The sequence below is a fragment of the Channa argus genome, chromosome 6 (genome assembly GCF_033026475.1).
Source record: "Channa argus isolate prfri chromosome 6, Channa argus male v1.0, whole genome shotgun sequence".
Classification (NCBI taxonomy): domain Eukaryota; kingdom Metazoa; phylum Chordata; class Actinopteri; order Anabantiformes; family Channidae; genus Channa; species Channa argus.
This window is the reverse complement of record NC_090202.1, coordinates 10,738,242-10,765,235: the sequence shown is the minus strand read 5'-3', so window position 1 is coordinate 10,765,235 and position 26,994 is coordinate 10,738,242. Positions and strand designations below refer to the sequence as shown.

General features: G+C 36.7%; 1 protein-coding gene across 3 annotated transcripts; it reads right to left on the bottom strand.

The window, feature by feature from the left end:
* Positions 1-442: 442 nt before the first annotated feature.
* Positions 443-26,994, bottom strand: ttc12 (tetratricopeptide repeat domain 12). Of its 3 annotated transcripts, none has more exons than XM_067506722.1 (21): positions 25,861-26,994; positions 22,153-22,307; positions 21,858-21,879; positions 20,013-20,090; positions 19,797-19,918; positions 19,227-19,286; positions 17,989-18,060; positions 17,611-17,671; positions 15,471-15,659; positions 13,312-13,384; positions 12,371-12,459; positions 11,791-11,959; positions 10,911-11,003; positions 8,825-8,888; positions 8,608-8,742; positions 8,410-8,502; positions 5,772-5,840; positions 4,739-4,840; positions 3,079-3,178; positions 2,630-2,858; positions 443-1,447 (listed from the first exon to the last, which is right to left on the bottom strand). In XM_067506722.1, the coding sequence occupies exons 2-21, from the start codon at positions 22,252-22,254 to the stop codon at positions 1,378-1,380; spliced, it is 1,992 nt and encodes a 663-aa protein (XP_067362823.1). In that variant the 5' UTR covers positions 22,255-22,307; positions 25,861-26,994; the 3' UTR covers positions 443-1,377. The 3 variants fall into 3 exon arrangements, with proteins under 3 accessions (XP_067362823.1, XP_067362822.1, XP_067362821.1); XM_067506721.1 differs by lacking the exon at positions 25,861-26,994 and adding an exon at positions 22,791-22,920 and having other exon boundaries at positions 2,589-2,858; XM_067506720.1 differs by lacking the exon at positions 25,861-26,994 and adding an exon at positions 22,791-22,920.

Genomic DNA, 26,994 nt, shown 5'->3' with positions numbered 1-26,994 from the left:
CTGGAAATGGCACCAAAAAATCAACAAACCAAATACGCATCTAACCGAATTACCGAACATGTCAAGTCCTGCCCAAAACAAAATAGCCCTTAGGACAAACAATTCATCAAAATGTGTGATTATTTTGAGGTTAAAGAAGTTGCATCCTTGAGTCTGAACCCAGCAATTAAAATATTCCCCTTTAGAAAAGTAACTATTTACACATTTCATTCTGTCATATATCTGTGCATTTACTTTCCTTATAAGTTCACATGGGCACTGGAAAAAACACAGCCAAGACTTTTGATAATCAGCAAAAGTATTGGCTGTGCTTTTTTTTTAGGAGAAAATCGTATTCAGATAAAATAAATCTGTTATTATTCTCTAGGCAATTTAAGCTTTTTCTACTAAATTCTAAAATAATCAATAGATTGAAATGGAAAGTGTTCAAGCCCGAAAGAAAATACAGTAGAGAAAAAAGACATTTTTATCTACAATGAACCATTCACAGTAATGATCTTGTATTTTTTTTTATTATTATTGGCTCAGTTGGTAGAGTGGCTGCCTACCGATAATAAGGTCGGAGGTTTGCGCCCCACTCTTCCCGTCCACGTGTCGAAGTTTCTCCGGGTAAGACACTGAACCCCCAACAGCCCATTCGCATCCTCAGCTGAGCAGTGCTGGTTCCAAGCCCAGTAGAAAGTGGCTAGGGGTCATAACGGCATTAAGAAAAACTGTGGCAAATCAACATGAGGACAAATGATCCACTGTGGCGACCCTGAACTCACGGGATTAGCCGAATTTCAGTGTTCCATACACTTTTGAGCACTTAAATACTTCAGCCTACTAATAGCTAATGTTAAAAACTTTCACTGTTCAAACTTTAAATGAAATGCTCCTCCATTCAGCCTTAACAGAGGTCCAGAAATTCACCTTAAATCATATCTGTTTTAAAATCGCTGCTGTGCCTTCATTTTATCGAGTATCTTCAAAGTATATCGCCGTTTTCTGTGAAGCCTTCCAACGCTCATTTTTCCAATTTTGTTAATAAGACTAATACTTTTTCACATGAAAAAGTCTGCGCAGTTCACAGCCTGTCTTCAGCAAATGTGAGTGACTCAGCAGGTTCAAAGCTGCCAGTGCCATGGTAACAAACACAGCTGAATCAGGTCATGTGATCAGCCTCAGGGCTGTATCAAGACACTTTACCTGACAGATTTTCTCCTATGTGATACACAGTGGACACACACACACACACACACACACACAAAGGAAACATACTTTCAAAATAAAAGGCCTTTTCATACTTTTTTAATGTTCAACTTTTTTTTTGCTTCGCTTCCTGTCAGCTCAGAAGCATTCACAGGGCATTTTCTTTTTGGAAATTGCCTGGTGGCCTCATTTGATGAACTTCATACAGGAGTGCAGGATCTCAAGGCCATGAAGTTCTCGAAGTTTTTTCAAATGCCTGGAAATTAAAACAATAAAACCCTTATTAAAATTAAACACAGTGGCATTGCTTTCACCAGCCTGGCACTCAGATGAATTTGTGAGGTTGAGAACTAAAGATCAACACATCCTCAGCAGTCACAGTAGAGCTCTTTAGCCTGGAGGTACTGTAAATGTCTTCCTAGAAATAGAGACATGTTTATTGCTGCCATCTCACATTAGTAGAAATACCACATGAACACAATAATTATACTTGTGTAATTATGGAGGTCTACAGTATATGGAAGACTGCCTATAGCTGCCAAACATTATTGTTTAATTAGGTATGATGATTACATTTTAGGAAATGCCAAATTTAAGTTTGAATATAAAAATAACAGCATGTTTTCAAATACAATATATTCTTTTAACCTGAGGCCGAATTATTTTTTTGGCTTTACACCCATCCTATTTCAACTGGCAGTACAACTGTTTTTTTAGAAGTACAAATGTAAGCACTGAGTGTCACCCTGTGCAGCAACAATTAGCCAATTTTGCCACAAGTGCTCAGCACAGTGTGTGATCACAGGCTAACATCTATAAATCTCTATAATCATCTCACAGTGGTTTCTTGAACATGACAATGATTATACTATTTTTCTATAAGTGCATGCCAGTCCAAGGGTGTGATGGCCAAACCTGAGTCGAGCTCAACAAGGACACTGCATGTCATGTCCCAACCATGTCCCTTTCTGACCTCAATGCCTTACTGAGATAACACATTCCTCGTGAAGGAGACAGACATGGGATTAGAGTGATCTTGAACTTTGACCACAAAAATCTAATCACTTCATACAGTGGATGTTTGTGCCAACTGCAAAGAAGTTCATTCAAGGTAAGATAACCCATTCCCAAGAACAAATAGACAACCCAATAACCTAAAAACTGTTGTAAAGGTTAAGCTATGACCAGGCATTTACAAAATTAGAACACGCACAGAATTACTCTGCAATTGTCAATTGTAAATGATGAGAGTTTGAGGAGAAAATACATATTCTGTTGAATATTTGAATACTTCAGTCCAGCCTTCTTTAGCCAGAGCCAAATATCACATTGTTTTCACACTGTAAGTTCTCTAGTCTATCAATGCTTCTTCAGGCTACTTTCTACAATGTAATCACCTGCTTGTGATTCAGTATATAGAGATGAGTGAAATGGGCACCTGGGCTCAGATCGACACAGCTTTGCCAGAGCAATCGCTGCATTCTGCTGCACAGCCGTCCTCTTTGCATCCCCTGCAGCATAGCGCAGCAGTAGCAGCACAATATCAGTACCCAGCAGGTTGCTGGCAATTCCTTCCAACTCAAGGCAATGGGCAAAGCACAGGGCTGCATTTCCTGACACCACCTCATCACAGCTGGAACTCAGCAAACGACATAAAATAGACAGTTCTGCGTAGAATTAAAAAAAAAAATACATTGCAGATAAGAACAGAATTGTATTAACAAACATGTAATGACATGAAAACCAACAGATACTGTTCACTGTACTCATGCACATGACTAACAACTCACACACACTTGATTATATTTCTAGTCAACCTTCAAATATCATTCATGGACTAATAAAGGAGCCTGTAAAAGTTAAGCTAACATGTCAATGATTTCTCACTTTTATCAGACTTCACCAGCTCCTCCCGTGCCAAGTGACTGGCAGCAGTGCACACTGTCAGAGTCTTAACGGCATACCTAGTGGCAGTCTGGCCTGTTCCCTAAGTAGACAGAAACAAAAATAAGAATGACCCAAAAAGTAGAACATGAGGTTTTAAACTCCAACTTTTTGACACTCAGAGGTCACACAAAGATGAAAGAAAAACTGCCTGTAGGGAAATTAGCACAAATAGCATTGTATTTGATTAATACATCCTGCTGTTTGTCTTTAGATTATTATCACAGTATAGTAAATGTTTGAGGTCATCTTTGTTTTTCTTTGTTAGATTTCTTGAGTTTTTAGTGTGTCCTAGTGCATCACTGGGCACTTAAGTTTTAAACATCTGGAGTTTGACGGTCAAACCATACCAAAACTCAGTGCGTGTATCAAGCACAAAGAGCAAACCCCCGTATAGATGGTGCAAAGCAACATTTTCATTTATCTCATTTATGAAATATAACTAAAAGTGGGAGTACTTGTGTACCTATGTGAGGGGAAAAGGCAAGGTTTGCACAATTGTATTAAGTAAAAGAAGTTTTTGTAGCATGTTTGGACAAAGGCAGTTGTTTCTCAGATATACACTTCTCTTTTATACCATACAGCTGCTGTTTTGTAAGGAAGTGAAGCACCAAATTGTGTTTCTTGGGAAGCACTACTTTTGACTGTATTCGTGGTGAAAGGAGGAGAGGAGTCATTGTTTGGTGATGTTTCAGATAGTTTTTGTTTATCCACGGATAATTTGGGAACCATCGAGAAAAAGGACATTTTCTCTAGTCTGGGATCTTTTTGATCTTATAACGCCAAATAAGTTAAATGTTTTCTTTTCCTATTTCCACATTTGCTCAGTTTTCATCTGAAGGACTCATTTAATTTTTTCCCCCACATGAATTAACTTTTTATTTTATTTTCAGATAAAATGTCTAACATAAACTTCATCAATGCATCTCTATAAACTTGCTTTGGTCCCAACATGCTGCAAAAACTTTTCTTTCTTAATAAAAATGTGCAAACCCTGTCTTTTCCACAAACACTCCCACTTTCACTTATTTTTATTAAATGACATTTACAAAAATTTCACTCTGATTTCACATGTTTTTACTTAGACTTCCTTGCAAAAAAGCTTTTTGTACATAACAATTGTACATGTACAATTGTACATGTACAATTAACTATTAGTCAAAGTAATATTATTTTGGTTATATTCATACTAATTGGAATATATACACTTCTCTTTTATTCACTTAGCACTTTATTGTCAGCTGGGTATGTAAACAGGACCATTCATCCACGTGTGAGAAGGGATAAACCAAGTTCAGTTACTACACGCTTTATCCAGGTAGCCTGCAATGTTTTTTGTGATCCAGCAGATGTCACTATCTTGTGATGCACCAACACAGTGTCAACACTATGTCAGCACAGTTAGGGAACTGTGCCATACGCTCCATGAATTGTCATCTACCCATAACTAGTATGTACTCTAAATAACTGGTCAAAATTTGTGTTCTACAGTAGAAATCTCCCTCAGGGAAATAGTTTTCTCCAGTCTCCAACTATGATACTAGACCTTACCTTAAGGTACACATAAGTAAACAAGTTCTAGTATGTACAGGTTGTACTGCACCTTTAGCAAACGACGCATGGCCTTGACTACATCCCGTTGTATAACATGTTGAACAGCCTTTTCAGACTGAGGGAGGACATTGCTCAATACACCTGCAGCTCTCTGGAAGAAAAATAAAAATACAAGCTTTAGAAAATGAGATAAGAAAAGGTGGAGAAAAGGTTGGAGCTACACAGGAAACAGCAGGGAAACATTACATAAAATAAGTAGACAATATAACAGAGGATCAAGACAAAAATGATATGAGAAACAGAAAGCTTGCAAAGAGAAAAAAGAAAAAACAGCAATAATGTACACAAATGTTAAAGATGGTGAGAGAGTTATGTTGTATGTGGTGCTAAACTCACAAAATTGGTTGACATTGCCTTATTTGTTGAAATGCCAACATTCCATATTCCTACTATAGATGGCGACTATTAAGAATAAGGATGCATGAGGTTTTAAGGATATTGGGTAGGTAGTAGGTAGTAGGATATATCCTACTGGTAATTTATTTCAAGTTATTTAAAGGGAAGATGATTAATGATGATTGTAAGAACTACTAAGTAAACTGAACAAAATTGAAATATTTAATCAAGAAATAAGTAATTTGTGTTCTTTACAATTACAAAACTGAGTGAATAATTTATAATAAAAAGCATCTGTAGGAAAGATAAACCTTCATTTTAACTAATGCTGCTTTCAGTTATGTATAACTGTGTTAATAGCAGCTGCAGGCAGCAATTTTCCCACTGTACACTGAGCTCACAAGCTCTAGAAAATGGTTCTGTATCATTTAATTTATAGCTTGTCTGCATGTTTAGAAATCATACCAAAAAATGTTTTTAGCAAGCATCATCAGCAACTGTAATAACGTCATATTTATTCAAATTGTTTTTTGTGTCAGACTTAGTGTCAGACATGAAAATCATTATGGGAGTTATATTAAAGTAAAACAACACCATGTGATGGCTTTTGTAGTCCTAAGAATATTCTTTTCAGATCTCCTGAGTAATGTAGTGCAGTACTACTGTGGCACTACAGGTTCACTCACAGTTATGATTCCTCCATCACTATCCCTCAGCAGGTCCAGACAGCAGTCACAGAGTGAAACACCATGTTTCTACAAAACGACAGGAACAGAAAAGTGACAAAGCCAATTTTCACATACATGTAACCTCTTAATAGGTAATGTCACATACCCTGTAACAAATTGCTGTAATTTCTCCAGTACTACTTGTTCCATTATTTTACTAAGTTTAACTGTATATTGCAATGCATCATAGGTAAAAAGCAATTACAGTTGCTAACAGCATTTTTCCACAATAACAATTACAGGCAAGTTGTACCTGGACTGTAGATGATGCACATTACAGCTTTTGGTGGTTAAATTTAAACAAGGAACAAGAGCATTTGATGACTGAAGCAGAGGAGCAACAGTCATTTCTTTGGTGAGAACGAAAATTGTCTTATTTTTAAGAGTGACTGTAATTTCCCATTATCTTAACTGAGCTGTTATCACTGCAGAGTGAAGCTGCCAGTTGGTCAGTAACAGGGCAAAGACAGCATCAGGAAAGACTGGTTACACTAATGCTGTTGGTAAATAACTCCCTACCTTTGCATCATCTTGAAGCAACACTACATAGTTTAGACCTTATTGCAATTTCCAGAAGGTAACTACACGTGTATGTTCGTAATACTGTACTAATCCGGTGCAGTTTTTGATGGTTATAATGTTAATTAGTGCGTTAGCATGCTAGCGACATTAGCATGGCCTCCGTTTAGTTAGTGGTATTAGCTACTGAATAAAGCTAAATCTAGTTTGGTGTGATACAGTCTGTGAGCGTTTAGTTGACAGAATTTATTAGACAGAGAAGAGCAGGTAACAGCCAGAATCGTGTGAGCAGATCTCTCCGGCCTCCGGCCTGCTACAGCTACAGTCCGACCTGCAGACAGCAGCCAGAGATCCGAGTTCTCCACAGCCTCCCCTTCCTTTCCTCCATCATTCAGTTTGTGCTGCGCTCCATGGACCAGTGAGTACAAACGAACTCTGTGTGTGTAATTTTCTCAGCTTTGAGTAGATGAAGCAGCCATTAGCTCCCAGGTTGTGGCTCAGGCCTACATGTCGAAAATTATTTTTATTTTAATTGCAGTTAAACCGTTTAGTGTCACATTGTAGTTTAGTTTAGTTAACACGACAGTGACTCCACAGCTCCTGACCTGTGTCCACACTGCACGTTAAAGTGCAGCTTTATGCTCTGTCATATATTTAAAACAGAGATGTTTCATATCTCAGATGGAAGAGAGGAGAAGAGAAAAAGTTCAAGTCGAATTTACCCTTGAATCAAAATTGAACCAGCTTTAAAATATGTGAAATATATTTTAAAATGCAGATCAACAGTTAAAATCTGCTCATTTAGGGCGTTGGATGTTTTTGAGTGGAAAAAAGATAAGCAGATATTCACCCAAATGCTCTGTTTATCCAACTGCACCACTACTTGGTATGGCACAACTTATACAAGTAGTTCTTCAAAAAGAGTTTAAATTGAATTTGGCCTGAAATTGACTTGTTTTAACAATTGTATAAGGTTTGCACTAACATTTATATATGGGTGGATTGTTTTTCGGGATATTACAGAGACTATTACCAGTTTTAAAGAAGTCATTTTGTCATTTTTGAGAATTCCCAACATCTCCACATCAACATCAGCAGCCACCAACTAGGTCAACCACTGAAGGACATTTAAACCTTGACAAAAAAGTTTTAAACTAATAAGTATTGCAGTAAGTAATAAGTCCTAAAAATGATTTGTTGGTGCAATTGTTTGATGCTGCTGTTGTCCTTCCAAGCTGGGGCTGGTTGAGAAAGATCCAACCAGAGTTTAGGTTGATAAAACTGCATCACTATTGTAACTCATACAATCTTGTGACAAGAAATTCAAAAAAATCCCTTTAACTGTTAAGAACCACACATTTCCATTGTATTAGTCAATGTTTCGTGGATCTACTTCCTGCTTCAGCTTGGACAATTTTAATTTTGTAAGGGCAAATGATTAGTTTGTCATGTATAACCATATGGATTTTTTCAGTTTTGTCATTAACTTTCTTTTTATGTAATTTTATGATTTTCAGATATTTCAATGCAACTAGTGGCTCCAAGACAGTAAAGTGGATCAGAAAAGGAAGAGGGAAAGTTCATAAGAAGAAAACAATTTATTCTTTGTGTCTCTTTTCTCTTCAGGCAAGTGGACTTGCTTTGAGCATAAGGACTATTTCATCTCAGGTTTTTAAAGCTATGTAAAACTATTGACTTTTAATAAAAGTTGTTTTTTTTTTTTGCAATGTTGATTTTGGATTGCTTTTGCACTAAGGTGTCATTGTAAAGGCTGCTGATGTAAAAAGCAAAGATTACCTGTAAAAACATTTAACAACAACATATTGTTGTAAACTATTAACAACTATTGATTGGCAACTTTAGTTGCCAGATACTTTCTGTAATTTTAATAGAATACAAGATAAAGTTGTGAACTAGATTACAATTAATTATTGTTTTTCTGTAAGAAAACAATTTATTGCTGTAATTTCTGTAATGTGGAGTTATTGTTCCTCCACACTGAATTATATTTTAACTAGATCTTTTGGAAGATACTCTTTTGGTAACTATGCACATACAGTTGTGAAACTTCACTTACCTGAATGACTGAGGAGGTGATAGTAGAAAGGTTGATAATCAAGCCAAGCATTGGGTAAAGTATCTCTTTGTATTCAGATGCACTGCACTGCTTCTGCAATTACAGCCAACAAATTCTTACAATAAATAAAATTCGTACAGTAAGAGCACAGGCCAAAGCAATTTGAATATTTTCAAACCAGTCTGTAGTCATACTAACTATGGCAACCAGAAAGGCATCCCAGCATCCTGGATCACGGGCAAGACTCTGGAGGATGACCTCATCCCGAGCAAGACAGCCAATAGCCGATAGTATTGACTGAAGTGCACGCTGATTGGCTATGCTGATATTTCTCTGGAAAAAACACAGAAGACAGATGTTTGTTTAGACACATATACACACTTTGTATATAAAAATTTGGGTCTGCATATCTTACCAGTATTATTGTAAATGGAACAATAACAGAGTCTGTTAACACATTCCTTAACTGAATGCAAAATCTGTAAGAAACAGAAAAAATTATGTTGTATATGTTACAGATCCATTATGTGTATAAAGGCTTACAAACATAAATAAAGATAATTATATATATGGATTAAGGACTTTTCCATCATTGAACAGGTAACATATACAATATGTGCATCTCCTTTGTTGTGTCATGATAAGCATACTGTAAAGGCCTGGGTAGTGAATCCTGTAAAGTTGATTCTTCTGTTTATGTTCTTCACAGTCCAACATACAGTTGCACAAATAGGCAAATGAACAATTCAACAACACACAAAATACACAAAATACATAAAAGTCAATTTAGATACTCAAATTAGCAATCAAATAACACTTTCTATGTCTGAAAACTGCCATTCACAATGAACTGCAGGTAGAGCTTACAACAAAAAACGATAGTTAAATATGCTATATACCATGTATACAGTCTGAAACACGAATGCGTGTGTGCAAATATGTAGACATTCTGTTTTACTAGGAGAATGGTAAATGTTCTGCACTTATATAGCGCTTTTCTACCTATTGGCACTTAAAGCACTTTACAATGCTTCTTATTCACCCATTCACACTCACAATCACACACTCATACACTGATGGGGGAGCTGCTATGCAGCTGGCCAACACTCACTGGGAGCAACTAAGTTGGGGATCAGTGTCTTGCTCAAGGACACTTCAACATGTGACCGGAGGAGCCGCTCTACCTTCCTGCGCCACAGTCTCCCACAGTCGGAGACATTTGTAAGATTCTGAATAAACTTGTAATGTAGACCAACTGTGAATAAAACTATTCGAATTGGCCAAACATTAACCCAGCTGCACTTTGACAATGAAGAGAAAACCCCTGTAGGATATAAGAAGTTATTCTTTGAGTAACTGCCTTGGTATCTCTCTAAAAAAGAAAAATTGATCTCCCCAGTTGGCTGCATGGCACCTCGACCTTTTTCCCGCTGTGTTGGACAGCCCAGGTTGTCCATTTATGTCTATTTTAAGGATGGGTCAGAGATAGAAACAAGTTGAAAATATCCAAGTGACATTGATACTTCAATAGGACACATGTATTTATCAAGGCTGCAAGGCACTTTCTATTGCTGTCAATGTTTTTACTTTACCTGCCAATTTTAATGTTTTGGCTGATTGGTATAAATCGATTTGATGCAATATGGGAGAATAACCAGTTACCAGAAGTACACAAACTTATTATCCAAGTAAAGGTGCATAATAAAAAATGTTCTTGTCTTGGTCACCAGAATTACTTCCTGTTCCCAGCATTTATTTTGAAGCCCCTCAGTCCTACATCCTGCTCGACAGTCATTTTCTGCCACTTTACTACACATCATTATTACTAAACATTTTTACTTGTGCCTCTGGCTATATATATACTCAGCTCTCCCCACAGTACCTTACCAGATTGTTCCCTGTACTGCTTGGATCAGAGATTTTTCAGCCTGCTTTTTTTTTGCAGGACCTCTTGGTATTTGGGCACTTGCACCTCAAACTCAAAATTTAACCTTTTTTTGCACTAGCTGAAGTAGTTAATACAATATATCCTGGAAAATCTACTTGAAGTACAGAGCAAAGTATTTCTCTATGACTCAAGTATTTAGGTATTTTAAACATTGCTATACTTGAAGCTAGGATAACATCAACATGTAAGTCTATATTTGTTCAAACATTCACCACATAAATGTTGCTGCAAAAATCTAAAATTATCTTGTTACTTCATTTACAAATTCAAGGGAAAAAATCTAAAGATTCTGTGTGAATTTGTTTTACATTTGTGCTGTGAACTGTCAGTTATATGTTAGATTTTTGTTAAGAATTTACATGTGGTAATTTACTCTTATCAAAGTACATATCAAGTAGAAATTATATTTAGCCATTTACTACCTAACAGACTGCATTGTTTATCGGTCTGAATTTTAAAGAGTATGTAAAACATGTTTATTTCCTTGGCCAGAAATGAGATTAATATTTTTTATGCTGTGACAGTGTTTTGGCTATGCATCCGCTATACCTACCTGTTTTCTGCTGCGAAGTTTTCCAAAATGTTGCCCACTGTGTTCTTCTGCTTCTTTGACTTTGATGTGTATGTCATAAGGTTTCTCACAAGTCTTTAAATCAAAAATAGGGGAGAGAAAAAAAATGTAAGACAATAAAAGAAAAGAAGAGTAAAATCTCAATCACTGTGCAAAATTACTTAAAATTAATGAATATTATCAAATGTCAACAATATACCAATAAGTGTAATAATAATGTTAAAATTTTGCAACAATATTAGAAATTGTTCTTAATTGTCCGAAAATTCAATTAGCTGTATGATCAGACATTCAAATATTAATGTCAGTGTGTTTTTTAAAAGTCTGCTATGGTATTATGATTTACAATATGATAAGTAAACCGGCATTAGAATACAGGCCCCTTAAATGTTTTGCACAACATATGGTACAGTAGGTTTAAAAAAATGCCTTTGAGGCTATTTATTTATGCAAAAACTCTGCCCAAACCCGGAGATGCAAAGCTTGTGGAGACGTTCACCAAAATACTTGAAGCTGTATTTAATCCCAAAATGATTTTTGCATAAGTATGACTTTTGTATAAGTATTGAAAATAGGGTCAAACAACTTTTTTAAAACTGAAATTTTAGTTTTTGATTTTTAAAAGTTTTCACTTTATCATGATGGGTTATGAGAGGAGACTGATGAGCAAAAATGACATTAAATTCTGTTTAAAACATACAATCATATTGTATGTGCAAAAAGTGATAGGTCTAAAACACTCTCTCAAGCTAATTCAATTCAGTTCATTCATTGTGCCTGGATTAAGCGAAGAAAAGCCTTTTTTTAGTCAAGCTATGTTATAGCTCTCATCCTTAAATGACAAGATAAAGAAACATCTTACATTTGAACATTTAGGTTGTCAATGGCCAAACGTCTCCCGTGTGGCATCTTTGAGTACAAACATAGTAATGCCAAGCATTCTTGTTGTACTGCAACATTCTCCATTGTTACCAAGTGAACAATGGACTGTCTAAAGACTGGGCATGTCATCAAAATCTTCTGGTTTTCATCTGAAAGCAAAAGAAAACCTAGTTAAGAAAAGGAAAGGACAAAAAAACACTGGTTTTACGAGAAAAAACTTCCACGGAAATATAATTTTATAGAAAAATCACTACACTTTTGCATAACCTAAGATATGCTTTGATGTATATATTGTGTGGTATTAACATGCAGATTGCAAAAAGCTGCACAAATCACAGTTTGCACAAATACTATAGCTAATGGGCTGAAGCCTACATAGCTCGAGTAAGGCAAAGACAAAAATGGAAAACAGAGGAAAGCTTAAGTATTATGTTGGGTGGTAATTACACAATGCTCGAATAGACAATCATATTAGCATTTAAATTATTTATTTTTTTCCTCTATTTCCTGCAATATCAGAGAGAGACAGAAAATGAAGGGCAACTTAATTATCTACATACCATTTCCACAACAAATAACTCTCCATAATTTCAGAACAGATACACACAGCTCTTGGCTGTTTGGATCCTTTGTTTTCTGCAACAGGGAACTATGGAGAAAATAAAGTAATCTATCTTAGCTTGGCTCTTTCAAGTTGAGATATTGTTTTACAAAATCTTACACAGATGTATCAAAGTAAAATGTTTATTGACAGAGTGAAAAGAAATTAAAAATACAAAAAAATATGACAAATATCCCCCATGATCACCTGTGCAAGTTAATGCAATCCAATACAGTCTGCGTTAAATTCTACTTTTTTATGGTTAAAATTTCTCAGTTTTTAGGTTAAAGTTCAGGAAGTTTATCATTCCAACACTTCATTCATTTTAAATAGGGTGGCTAAAACATTAGAACCACCTCTTCTTGTAATGCACTCCAGTGAGTTTCCACTACCCACTTTGACCTCAATAATATCAGTTCCAACCTAAGAACTGAGGAATTATAACCTTGTAAAAGTACAATACACGACAGAGCACTTGTATTGGGGGCAACAATGGTACTTGCTATTTTCATCAAGCTCACACTGTAATTTTTTTGCGGTTCCTGGACACTATTCTAAAATGTATGACAGTGCTAAGAATGGACAAGGTGGAAAATGTGTGACAAGTTAATAATAACCTCACTGATCTGTCATGAGGGAGTCATAATTTGTATCTAGTGCAAAACACACCCTATTTCTGGGACAAAACAGAGGGCCTTTGCTCATTTTCAGCCCTCATCTCAATCTGCAGCGTGATCATCTTTTCCTCTTTTGGGTTATTACATAAACAACCAGACAGAGGGGGCGGCAAATTATCTTTCTAGTTTAGGCCATTATTGTCTTTGTATGTCCCTTCCTCTGTGTCCATCTGTCAAAGCTCCACTGAGAGCTGACAGTTACCTCTCCCTCGGGTCTCCTTACCTCCTCACTGTGTCATTGCTGCTGATGATACTAAAGCCATTGTTCAGTCTAAAAAGGGTCTGGCCTGTTGTACCTGTTAGAAAAGAATGGTAAAGTGTAAGAGGACCATATATCATCACCAGGTAGTCTTGAGGTTTTAGAAAAACAAAACAATTTTCACATCTTGTTCACTGGTTACAGTCAAAGGCAAGAGAGAAAAGAAAAAACAAAATATATTGATAGAATAAGCCACATTGAGGAATAGTTTATTTTGTACTAATATTGGGTTGAAGCACAGAGAAAAAAGAGCAGAGCAGTGACAGAGTACTTTTAGGGGGAAACGCTTGTAATGTCAGCCCTGCCAAGATCCTCTCTTTTGTGAGTTATGTAAGTTTTGCCCTTTTCCACTGAATGGCTTGTGAGAGAGGCATTATATTGTATGACAGTACACTTTTATTCATCTAAATAAAGAAAATAAGATTGGCTAAGAAATGTGTGCTATTATACAGAGGACAGCCAGTGCAATGCAATATGGTGTGTTACAAACAGCAGTACAAGTTAACACAATAGGAGTTATTACTACATAATACAATTATGTACATTTTTACAGTTTTAAGATTTGCTGAGCAAAAAGGTAACGCTTCACCCCCATCGATTCAATTGGCCTTGTCTCTGTGGTCAAAGTAAATGATGCATACTTTATTACAGTTTTGTTTTATCTCTACCAAAATATAACAAAATAACTACTCTGTAGAGGGATAATGACATTGATGACTTGTGCTCTTTATGCTGTCTTCCAAAAGCAATTTCTGCCTTTAGCAGAAATTAAAAAGAGGTATACCAGAGTGGATACAAAGTCATTTCTTGGGTCAAAAATGTCTACAAAAATACCAGCAGCTGATAGAGGAGGGGTGAACACCCTGGTGGAGAGGAACTTCTACCTGTCTACAATGGCCCATTTTCACACAGTACTCACTCAACGCTGGGAAAACAAATATTTGTTACTTTTTTAACCAGAATTTATTGTTATCAAGTTCCATTACAAAACATTTTAGGGGGACTAGATATAGGATAAAACAGTTATCAGATATTTATCTTCATCTTGCAGTATGACATTGGTTGTCTCATGCCTAGTTCTAGTGTAGAGTGAACCAAAGCTTTTTTCCAATATATATATATATATATATATATATATATATATATATATATATATATATATATATATATATATATATATATATATATATATATATATAGTGTAAACTTTAATAATTCCTGTTTATTTTGAGGACCTCAGGCTAGGCTGCCATAAGTTTACAGAGCCAGCAGACAACCATTCATTTGCTTCCTACACTAAATCTGACAGGGTTGAGTGCAGGTATGTCACTGAGGTTATGGAATGGAGACCTGCTATCATAGGAGTTTCAATTAACTGTATCCAAGACAGGTCCAGAAAGCTTAACAGTGTTTGCTGTCATCCCTCAACAATCCCCTCCATAACTAACTCTTAGCAACAAATAGAGCAAACATTGCCTGCAAATACCTTTGTAATTTTATTTTTAAATATTCACTATGCTGTACGTCACTTAACTGATGATGGCTCTGTCTTAAAAGGAGTTTTCTTTTTCTGCATATTGAGATAATGAGAAGGAGATTACAAATGAAATCATTTCAGCACTAGAGATTTTAACTTTATGCAACTATTTTAATGTAATTTTATTGTTTGACACAGTGTGCTGGTGTATAATGTATATTCTCTGCAAAGTGGCCCACAAGGCAGCACTAAGGTTTTACTCTTTTAATGTAGCTTCACGGCCTATATTGGACGTTTGTCTACTCCGACAAGAAAAAAGAAGAGAGGAGAAATTAGTAATGGATAGTGTTAGGCCTCCTATTTTCCATTGTGCAGAACAAAAAACAAGAAACAATTGGTTTTTGCAGCCCTATTTCACTTAATGCTGTGCCCTAGGGTATTTGCTTTGAGTATATAAGTACTGCAGTAACATTGTGTTTGAAGTCTTAACCTTCCTGGCCTAAAGACTGTCCTTCTGTTATTATTTTAGCCATTAAACCGGGAATTACAGAAGGTGGAAAAAAGCAGGCTGTAGAGAAACGAATAAGCACAAAAACATTAGACAAGAAAGATCACTGTGCAAATTGTCTCCCAGAAGAACACTCACAGTCAGAAATGGCTTGTGTTAGAATTTCCAATCCTCCACAGTAGTAGAAGGGCATCTGGCAAGGTTTTGATAGCTTCTCTAACAGCTGCGGCACTGTGATGGCTTTTCCTTCCCCCTTGTCAAACTCTTTCCTTGCATTTATCTCTTGACTTTCTCTCTCCTCTTCCAAGTCAACCTGGGTCAGATATTCTGCACAGAGAAAGCAAACAAGATAAAACAGGGAACCTAGAGAAAACAGGTTTAATCCACCTCACAGTTATTCCACCTTCCTATTTCAATAAACATTTAATAAATAAATAAATAATAGAAGTAGGACTGCATCATTAATTGTAACTAGATTTGTATTAGTTATGTAACTTCAGGATAATGGCCTATATCTATATCTCTCTACCTACATCTAATACAGTTCTGGGAAGTGTATTTAAGCTTCAAATATCATAAAAGTGGAAGATTATCGTGCTGAAAAAAAGCATGGATGTATCATAAACCTTTGTTTTTCACTGAGTTTTTTTTTATAACTTGGAAAAATGCAATTCACCTTTTGTCCAGGGAACTAGGAAAAAGCTAACCTCCAGGTTGGCCCACTAGAAACCCATATCGTTACGGCACCATATAGAATTGTTAAAAGTACTGGGAATAAAACAACCTTTTTTAGCTGCAGAGTGATCGGCAGCCACACAAAGTTAAGGGTAATGCTTTAGAATACAGATAGCGACTTACAGGGTAAGTACAGCAAACTTACTTTTTAGGTATTTTTCTTCTTTCCCAAAGTTTGCTTATTGTTATCAAGTAACAACAAAATGTATCCATAGGTACTTCGGAGGCACACTGTTGTTACTAATCAGTAAACAGTGAGTCACGGCCTATAATCTAAATAGCAGGAAGCAGGGTAGCAGGAAGCAGGGCAAGACGCATCTACTTCAGTTCTAGATCTGAACTCCCTCCTCTGCATCGCTCCACAGTTTTTACCTATTTGAATCTGAAGGCTCCCCAGTGGCAGGCTGGAACTGAACTCTTATTCACAACTTATTGTTTGTTTACCTTCCAGGTTTGCATAGTGGCCCTTGGTTCAACATCAAAACTTTTCTGATCCACTTAAAAAGTGCAGACACAAAAAAGTTCACATGAATAAAATAATTCATGTGCTAAATAAAGAAGCGAAAAACTAAACAAAAAAACACACACACATTTCACTGTTGTACCTAAGAGCTATCATAGTTTTGTAACAGCAAGAAGAGTAGTAAAGATGCTGCCTGGTTTCAGTTACTGTAAGAGCAGTGACAGTGATATACAATATGTTTTTCAGTTGTCTACCTTACTCATATTTGAAAGAACAGATATGTTTCCTTCTTAGGTAATTCAGGGGTCTATACAGGTTACTTGATGATTTACAATTAGAATTACAATGACAATTAGTCATTTAGCAGGGGCTTTTATCCAAAGCTACTTACAAATAAGCGGTTGATGCCAGGGACAACTTGGGAGTTCGGTGACTTGCACATTGACACTTCAACTTATAGCCAGGAAGACTGGGAGTCAAACCAATGACCCTGTGTTTTATGGACAACTGCTCTACCAACTTAGCTACAGGTGCCCCATGATTTACATGTTTAGATGCCTGAACATAATTTTATGCTTCAAATTTATATTTCTGGGTAGATTTCGGTGTTTTGTTGTACAATTGTTGGTACATATGAGCTTGGCAAACATAGGTGACTTACAATGTAAAAATTAGTTTGAACACATTACGTGTGGACTTGCTGCTGTACTGCCAACATGTTGCCTGCACAATGTCTTTTGCCAAGACACAGGTTGTTATGAAAACCTCTCAACTAGGCTGTAATTAGTAAGAAAACATCATCCAGAATCACCAACCAACTCACAATGGTGAGGGGTCTATTCTTTTCTTGGGCTTTTGTATAACTTCCGTTTGTGACACATATTACTAGACCCTTCTCAATAATTTATAGAAAATATAACATTTGAATCATTTGAAAAACTATAACATACAAACAAATAAAACTATAGCAAATGTGCATCATAATTTAAAGTGGCATGATCTGAAAAATTGTCCATTAGGACAATTCTCACAAATTGTGACGCATAAAATACCGCACATATTCTAACTTTGTGTCTTTACCTTTCACCATCTTCTCCTTCCCAGGTTCAATTTCCACTACCTTTTTAAAGCAGTTTCTAGACTGAAAAAAGAAAATTATTAATTACACACAATCTGTCAGTGTCTTTCTTATACAGCCATGGAATCCACTGTTTCTCTAGTTAGCCTACAATAAATAGATAAAAATAGATTTAAAAAGAACTGTTGTGAGACTAGCACTGTTTATCCTCAAAATGTGGATACTTACAGTATACTATAGCTTTGTCTATATTCCAACCATACAAAATTCTTAATGTATCCACTTTTCTGCTAGAGTTAGAGGACTGCAGATATCTTTATAAAAGAGAATTGTGTGAAATGCAGGTGTGATCAGATGTAACAACAGTTACTTATACTCACTTCATGATATTGCTTCAATTCCAAATATGCTTTGCCCATGTGTACATAAGCCTTTATGCATTTGTCATTACACTAAGAGAGAAGACATCATCACAGGTATACATTAATTAAATCAGCACCACACCTACATAACAATGATTTACTGTTTCTGCACTGATAACACTATACACAAGAAAGCTTGTTATCTGTGACAGTGAAATTATATATCCTATTAGTCAAGCTGCAAATACAACAACCAACTTAAAATAACTGACAAGTGTTGAATATTTGTTTCAACCAAACCACAGTTTAGATGTGACCATTGTGCAACCTATTAAATACTTTAAATAACTACTGGTTTTGCAATAATAATGTAATTAAGCAGATAGTATGACAGTGTTATAAATTACTAAATACGATTGTTGTACTGCACACTCATGTACTCATGTGCAGAAGCACCACTGCTGAAAAAGTTCCTAGGGGAAACGTTGCAATTTTTTTCTTCAGAGAACAGAATACACTGATGAAGTGTATCCTGCACTTATTACTGTTTCTGTTCAACTGCAGTTTACCAGAGAGCAAGAAACGTATCTCCTGAGGTCCATGGTTCCCAAGGATTGGTGCCTCAGATGATACTTTTAGATCTATTACACTGTAGAAACCTCTCAACCCAGAAATGAATTTATCTTTCTGCTCTTGTTTGCACTGTTCTCCACCAACTATAAAGATGAGTTCAGGGAGTGAAAAACTGGCCTATGAAGAGGTAGTAATAAATCAAGTTCTAGGTACTGGTGGGTCCCTTCTGTTGCCCTTCTGTTGGTGACTTGGAGCTTGCGTTTCGACTTTCTTTCAATTATGATTCAACAACCCAATCCTTTGAGCTGCTCCCATAGCAGGTTAGTAGAGGAAGAATGACTAAAATTTGCTATTATGACTGTACTTGAATTAGCTGATCTTGCATGCAGCAACTGGAAAACTGTTCATGTGTTGTGTAATTATGATTTTTTAAATACTGTTGCTTGCCATTGCAACTTAGTTTCTCCAGATACAGTCCCTTATTTTCCCCTTTATTGCGTCTCATCTACATCAAATTTAACCAACTTCAACAATTTTTTAGCTGGACCAAACATATGCAGGTAACCCATTCTAATCACTGCTGCAGGCACAGGTAAACAGACTTCCCAGTTCACAAGATGGTAGCCCCACCCCCCAACAGTTAACATGGCATCACATGAACCTAGTTCTTAGCTAGGTCTTACCTTCAGGGCCCATTCACAGTCACTGATGGCCTCCACATATTTCCCCATCTTGATATAGGCCTAAATAGATTTAAAAATGGCACAGACAGTAACTGGGCATCAAAAACAGGAATAAACACAAACAAAAATAAAGCTTGCATTGAGCACTCAAAAGTATTTTCATTATCAGGTCATCATTACATGTCATAAGTGCTATGTGATGGGGGTCAATTCATGTGATTCATACCTTTTGTGCCAAACACACAGTACAGTGTGTCTTAATTTTAACATTCTAACAGTGGTTCTAATGCCGCACCATTTGTTTTAAATATGGTGGCCAAAACATTAGAACTACTGTATGTTTTAATATAATGTATGACACCACCACCTCAATAGCAATAAAGACATAGTAAAATTATCATCTTTCTGACAGTTTCAAATTAGAAATTGAGAAATGATAAGCCTGTAAAAATATAATTCAGGCCAGAGCTGCTGTATTGGATTGCAACAGAATGTACAGGTGTACACAATAAAGGAATCAGGTAATGAATTTGAAAGATAAAATCGAAAACATAGGCAAAAGATATTCACTTGTGCTCGGTTGGTGTACAAACTCTGCATGTTCCGTATTTCAGCCAAGCCCTCACTGTAATACTTCACAGCAGTTTCATAGTCTTCTTGAGCATAAGCTTCATTCCCCTTGTCTTTTAGTGCTGCAGTGACACAAACAATACAACATTTAAAATGGATAGTGTCAATCCAACAAGTTATTCCCCTTAAAATATCTTGAAGTAACATAACACCTACCAGTTGCCTTTTTTTCTTGAGCAATCCTCCTTACTCTTCTAGTTTCAGCATCTCTCTCCAGAATCTTCTTGAATCTCTCTAGTCCAAAAGAAACAAATTAAAGCAGCTACAAAAGCTGTTAAAGCAGAAAAGTATGTAATTATGCATATATTTGTTATTTGTCATCACTTATTTCAATTTCAAGTTCTCCTTTGTCAGAATTTTGCTACACATTTTAAATAAGGGAAATCTAATCATCATTTCACCAATCTAATCAAAGTTAAGGTCAGAAATAGAGTTTTAAATGGCTGTGATGGCCATCACTAAAGGCTATTGAAATGCAGGGTACTTAACTCTGTAATAGTTTATGATCAAAACTAGCTCCAAACGACAGATAATCAGTCCCTCTAGCTATTTGTGACGTTATGATTGCAACAATTTTAATTTAACCAATGCCCCAATGAATTTTGTGCAGCCTTGCAATTAAAAACATCATAAAACTATTGCAATGCGCATCACAATTTTTTAGAAAAGCTGTCGCAAAATCAAGCATTTTAGGCCACAACAATCATAAAAACGTCAAAGAAACCCTGTGGGGACTGGGAATTGCTCCAAATCCAATGAAACAAATATCAGTTGGATGTAATTGAAAAGCTGTTTTGGAATCTCCTCAGCCTCAAGCACAGAATTACTGTTTTTTTGATTTCTTGAAACAAATGCGTTGTGTTTGCAACATAAGTTGTTTCAAAAAACAGGTGAAAGACTCACATGTTTGTAGCGTTACTGTCACTGATGTATATTAGTCTAAGAGGAGCAAAAAAAGTGTGTATTTGATGAAACATTTTTCCAAGGCCTTGGCATTAACATAGTCTCCTGGAATTTTTGAATAGACTGTGTATCCAAGGCACTTTATGAAAAACGTTACCCAGCACATTTTCTGGTTAGTATAGTGACTTCTCAGTATATAAATGTGCTTCACACTAAGAGCTGCTGCCTATATGGATTCTCCCACATTGTCGGATGTTTGAGCATGGAAGTGCTAAAATGTAGTATATCGGTGTCCAAAACAGTCATCACTTGTAAGAGGCATTGTACACAGTAAAACACAAAAATACATCAGTCATGTTCAGCCATTCATACCCTGTAATTCATAGCAGTTCTCTGCACAATATGACATACTGACAGTTTGATAAGGGGATGAAAAGTTCACCTCTGCCAACAAAACAGCAGAAAATGTGGAGGGCATCTGAACTGATCTGAGCAGGTGGCAGAGGCAGATACAACACACAGCCTGCTTGAAAAAAGATTCTAGTGGAGCCCTTTAATGCCAAGTAACACACAATGAAATTAAAAGATGCTTAATTTCATATATTGAAATAAAGGCTTCACAAAGAGGAAAGTGGGTTTAAAGCATTGGTAAGGCTTTAACTAGAACGTCTAAAACACGAAAGCAAATGAGAAAAACGTCTCCTCAACTGCTAAATAACATTTCAGTGCTGTCAGAAAAACCTAAACTTTAATACCAAACGTAAATAGTAAGATGAATACTAGCATGTCCAGGGTGACAATAAGCATTTTGGGACATTTTACTGCATCTCATTCTAGAGGGGCCTGGTGGCTCAGTAGTAAAGCATTGGGTTGGGATGCAGCCCCACCCCACCAGGTCTGGCCCCACCCAGGCACCTTCAGGGCTGTGGTGACCCCTTAAGGGACAAGCCAATAATCTTTTACTATATCTCATTTTAGATTACTTTTCTAGCACGCAGCACTGATATATGGGAACTCTGTTCATAATAAAGGCTGTTATTGTTTACACCAAGCTGATAAACTCAAACTGTGCTTAAACTAATTGCAAGGGATGCTTACCTGGACTTTCATTTTGTGGAGTCTGTAAAACAGGGGAAAAAAACATTAAAACACTGTTCACAAAAAACTATCTTTCTCAAAACAACTACACATCACTTCTTTTTTGCAACAAGAAAGGACAAGACAAACAACCCAACAAGAAGTTGTTGTTTGTATATATGGGCTTGATGGACAGAGACAGAAAGAGAGAGACAGCTAGAAAGGGAACCAGACAAGAGTGAGAAGAACTAAAAGAGACAGAGTGCAAGGACAGGAGTGGTACTGTGTGCTGGTGACCTTGCGTGCATGTCTTTACCAAGGAAGGCTGTAGTGGTGGGTTTGTGTTGATTGTAGTCTTATTGACTTTGGTCCTGCAGGGTTCACCCAAGGCAGAAATGTAGCAATCAGCTTCCTCCATTGCTTTTTGTTGGACTTTAACATCAGAAGAGTTTAGGTCCTTCACCAGCTCACCTGGAAGGGGGGGGGGTATTGTTTATTAGCCTAATTAAAGTGTTGTAGGTAACATAAGATCTCATTTATACAGTATTATGTATACTACACTATAAAAAAGTGCAACAATTTAGAAATAATGTTATAACTTGGTCTACAGGTTCATTATATGGACTTACATATATATACATCAAAAATAAAGTAACTGAGCTAACAGTATTTAGAAGCACAGGATAATATTTACCAAGCTAACGTTAGTAACGTATGTATGACATTAATATAGCGTTATGTCTTTTAGCTAGTGCTGAAGATGAAGCTGATGGTGAGTTACGCTGTGCTTACTACGAAACACCTCACTGTAGGATGAAGGGCCACTGTTTCATTCTAACGCTAAATAACACAGACTGGCTAAGTTAGGCTAACTAATAATGTGAGACAATGTTAGCTAATAGCTCCTGAAACTAAGGCAACGACAGCATTATGGTTAACAGCTATAGTACTCACTTATTTTGTCAACATTCGTCAAAAAACTATCCAAGTCTTCAACTGAGTCCATCTTTTTTTGTTTGTTTGTTTATACGACTTTTAGTGTGAGGCTAAGTATCTGTATGGAAACGCCGACTTTTTCCAAAGCGTATCAGCGTCCTGTTACCATAGTGACATGCTGCCTTCAGAGGCGCTCGTAAGCGCCTGTGTTAGCGCTGGAATTGAACATCACATGGGTGATTAAGGAAACACTTAATGTCCTATTATATATTTTATTAGACTGTATCTGCAACTATGGTGGATTATGAGTTCAGTACAAAGTGACCAGAGAGATGTGTGCATCTTAATACAAGCTCAAATCACATCTTGAACTCTCCATAGTCTCCATTTTCCAAGCAAAAGATCAATACTGCCTCCCTGTGGTTATAGCTGTTAGAACCACATGATGAAACACATGCATAACACCTCTTTATTATTAGAAAAGAGAAAATGGTAACATAACTACATAAAATGTAAATATATACAACAGGTAAACAAAAAGCTAAGCATAGCCAAGAAAGAAAGAAAGATAGATGGAGAGATACTTTATTAATCTCCAGAGGGATATTTTTGTGTCGCAGTGGCTATTACACATTTTAATACAGTATACATAAAAAGTAATAAGATATCGATGAAGGAATAAAAAAACTATTAATGCACTATATATTGTGCAGTGGGTATGGTTTATTTAAAAGACTCATCATTGTCATCATTGTCTCCTAACACCGCAGAGAGTCATTGTACAGATTAATGGCTGTTGGCAGAAATGATCTCCTGTACAAGCAGATTTGAAGAAGCGTCTTGCTGAAGCTGCTCCTCTATTTGACCAGCAGGTCGTGGAGAGGATGTGAGCTGTTCTCCATGATGTTTAACAGTTTGTGCACCACCCTCCTCTCCACTCCATAGTGTCCACAGTCTTCCCCAGGACAGAGCCAGCTTTGCTAATCACTTTATTCAGTTTATTACTGTCACTGGCTCTGATGCTGCTGCCCCAGCAGTTAGCAGAAAAAACGATTGCACTGGCCACAACAGACTGGTAAAACATCTGCAACATCTGGCTGCACACATTAAAGGACCAGAGCTTCCTCAGGAACTAGATTCTGCTCTGAGCCTTTCTGTAGACAGCCTCTGCATTTCATGTCCAGTCCAATCTGTTGTTGAGGTGAACTCCAAGACATTTCTACCCCTCCACCATGTCCACCTCCTCACCCAGAATGGAGATGGTGTTGATTCTGCTCCTAGTCCTCCTGAAGTCCACGATCATCTCTTTGGTTTTAGCCACATTTATGATAAGGTGATTATTTCCACAACAATCCACAAAGCTGTCCACTAAGCCTCTGTACTCTGCCTCCTCACTGCCACTGATACATTTCACCACTGCAGAGTTGTCAGAGAATTTCAGCAGTGGTAGGGTGTATACGCCGTGGTATGGAATGGGGTAGGAATGGGGATAGAATGAATGTAACAGGATTTTCACTTTAGAGAGCACACATCCAGTTGATGATATATGCAGCTCTCTCCATCACCTATCCGCCATCTTCAGTCCTTTGTCCTTTTACTAGCTTTACAATCCCTTTGTCTTAGTTCAAAGTGTCTGTCCAAACACACTCTCTTTCCCCAAGAACTCTCTCCTGCAACATCCTTTTTGCCCTCCCACACCCACTTTTTTAGCCACGATATTGGCCAAACTATTCATTCAATTTTTCACAGGTATTAACAATCTGCATTATATAACATACAGGTGGGGGACACCATGCAGCGACATACTGTGGATGTTTTAGGGGTTATGGGTGGGCAGTGTCTTCTTCTGTGTTGAATGGGGTGTGCTGTGGCTCTACATGTTGTGGCTGAAAGGAGCTGTTTAAACGTGTCTTAGTCCTGGATAATCCCTCCCAACCACCGCACATTGTGTCTTGCTAGCTGAGACACGTCTATGTGCAATAATGTTGTAAGAAGCTCATTTTCAGTTTACTTATTGTAACTTCAGGCATCTTGAGATACCCAGTTCATATCAGATGTGTACTTAAAACACATAGGCTTCAATAAAGAGGCCACAACGTTCAATGTGGGCTAACTGCGATATTATCTATTTAATTAAAATAATAATAATAATTCTATAATTAAAGCAAAAGAAGAAACTAGTCATACTGCATAGGAGTATCCTTAATGTGCATTAACCAAATAAACAAAGAGGAAATTAAATAAGGACACCACAAACCATATAAGTGAGTGAACTCTCAGTATACTAACCACACTGATGCCTGTAGGCCACAACCCACCGCAGTACCAAGAACAAAAACAAAGGCTTAAAACTACAACTAAAACAATATACAAAACCTATCACAGAATACAATAATAAAATAAAATAAATGGCAGTCAGTGCTTTGCCTTAAAACCGGTAGTAAAAGTGTTCAGCTTATAGACTAGAACCACCAGCAGATAAATCTCAACACAGTCACACAGCTGCTTCATATTTCTCTCTTACACTCCTACGTGAGTGACTAGTTTCTGCCTGTCTGACATCAAATGATACACACATCTAAGGTTTTCTTGGTGTTAAAGGGCATTCTTACTTTGCCTAAGGTTAGAAAAAAATATTTAAACCAAAAAAAACAGTGTCTAACCCTAACTTTAATCAAAGGCTTTTAGTGCCTGAATATAACAATAAATATAAAAGTTGAGTAAATTGTGTGTTGTGTAATTTAGACTTCTGTCATCATTCAGATTATACACAGTAGATAATACTTTCTACTGCAGCATTGTGTTTAGCTGTTGATAAAGGACATAAATTGTGCTATTTCCCCAAAGTGAAAACTACAACTACTCACCAACACACATTAGAAAAACAACATAATAATAGAAAATGTCACCTTATCCCTCTGGGATCAATGTGTTTACAGCTATTTCACAATAAAGAGCTACAGTAAGGCCCTTTATCACCATTTACACAAAGCAAATGCAGATAAAACCATTACAGAGACACAGCATCCTCGCTTGCCATTAACGCTTGATGTTGACTTAAAAGATTAATTGAAGAAATATGAATTACCTCATTACTTGTTAACAAGGGCCTTGCTGTGCCTTCAGAGCAACTCACACATTCCATCGTGACAGGCTTTTGAGGCTTTGAATAGCAAGCTGAATATTTTTCCACGATCAGGAATTCAAAAGGTCAAGAGATATCACAGCCAGACACATAGAGTACACAGAGAAGATCCTCACGATAATGAGGAGCATGATGACCATGCAAACATCAATTTAAACATATGGTACTTGTAGATGACAATGAGGAGTCTTTTAAAGTAATTGCTAGTAATTTGTTTGTTTTTTTTAATGTTGTTTTGCTTTGTCCAGCTGCTGTTCAGGAATATTTACGATCAATTGTTAGAGCTTGGGAACACTGAACATGTCAAATGACGAGACATGTTTAACATGCTGCACTAAATGGATTAAAGTGGGAAGCAGTATAAAGTTATTTTAAAGACGGCTTACAGTAAGACGGGGGCCTCCCTATCAGTAGGCTCAAACTGCTGTGGACGTCACAGTGTCATGTGTCAGAGGAAAGCAGATGCTGGCAGTACAATGCTGTCATTGATTAAATGCTCTCCCTTTATCTGCTTTTGCACAAGAAATCTGCTCATGGCTCCAGTCTCTCTTGTGAGGTTATCAGAAAAGACGAACCCCACTTCAAAACTGCACTGAATGCTAAAAGGTGAGTTTTCTACATTTCAGTAACCTACACCATTCTGTTTAAAACCTGAAAACATGACACTTCACATGATGCATACTGGAAACACAGTGTTTCAGAGTTTTGTTATGTTTTTATAATATGTGGAGCCCCAAAACAAATCCAACATAACTGTTCAACTTCTTTTTTCTTATATCTTTTAAGTCTTCTTCTGGGAAGGATGCTGCACAGATGCTACAATTTGGGGCATTTATTGGATTCAGAACTGGTTTTAAATGAATAGAAAATAAGTAAAGAAACGAATTTGCATTAAAGTAGCTATATTAAATTGAACCCTAGCTTGAGGTGGGTGATGATGATGGGTCATTAAAAAACAGGACATGAAATTGGAGTTTGCCTCCAATGTTAAACAACCGTTTGTTACCTTGTTGTCATGTGACCATGCTACGACAAACGTTCAGAGGTTCTTCTTTTGTTTCAATTGCCCTGCACAGA

Coding starts and splice junctions, on each gene's coding strand:
- ttc12 (XM_067506720.1), bottom strand. CDS start 22,842: ATGGACTCAGTTGAAGACTTGGATAGTTTTTTGACGAATGTTGACAAA. Junction 19,919..20,012: donor TCAAGAAAAAAAGGCAACTG/GTAGGTGTTATG, acceptor GTGTCACTGCAG/CACTAAAAGACAAGGGGAAT. Junction 12,460..13,311: donor AGCAATGACACAGTGAGGAG/GTAAGGAGACCC, acceptor TTTTCTCCATAG/TTCCCTGTTGCAGAAAACAA.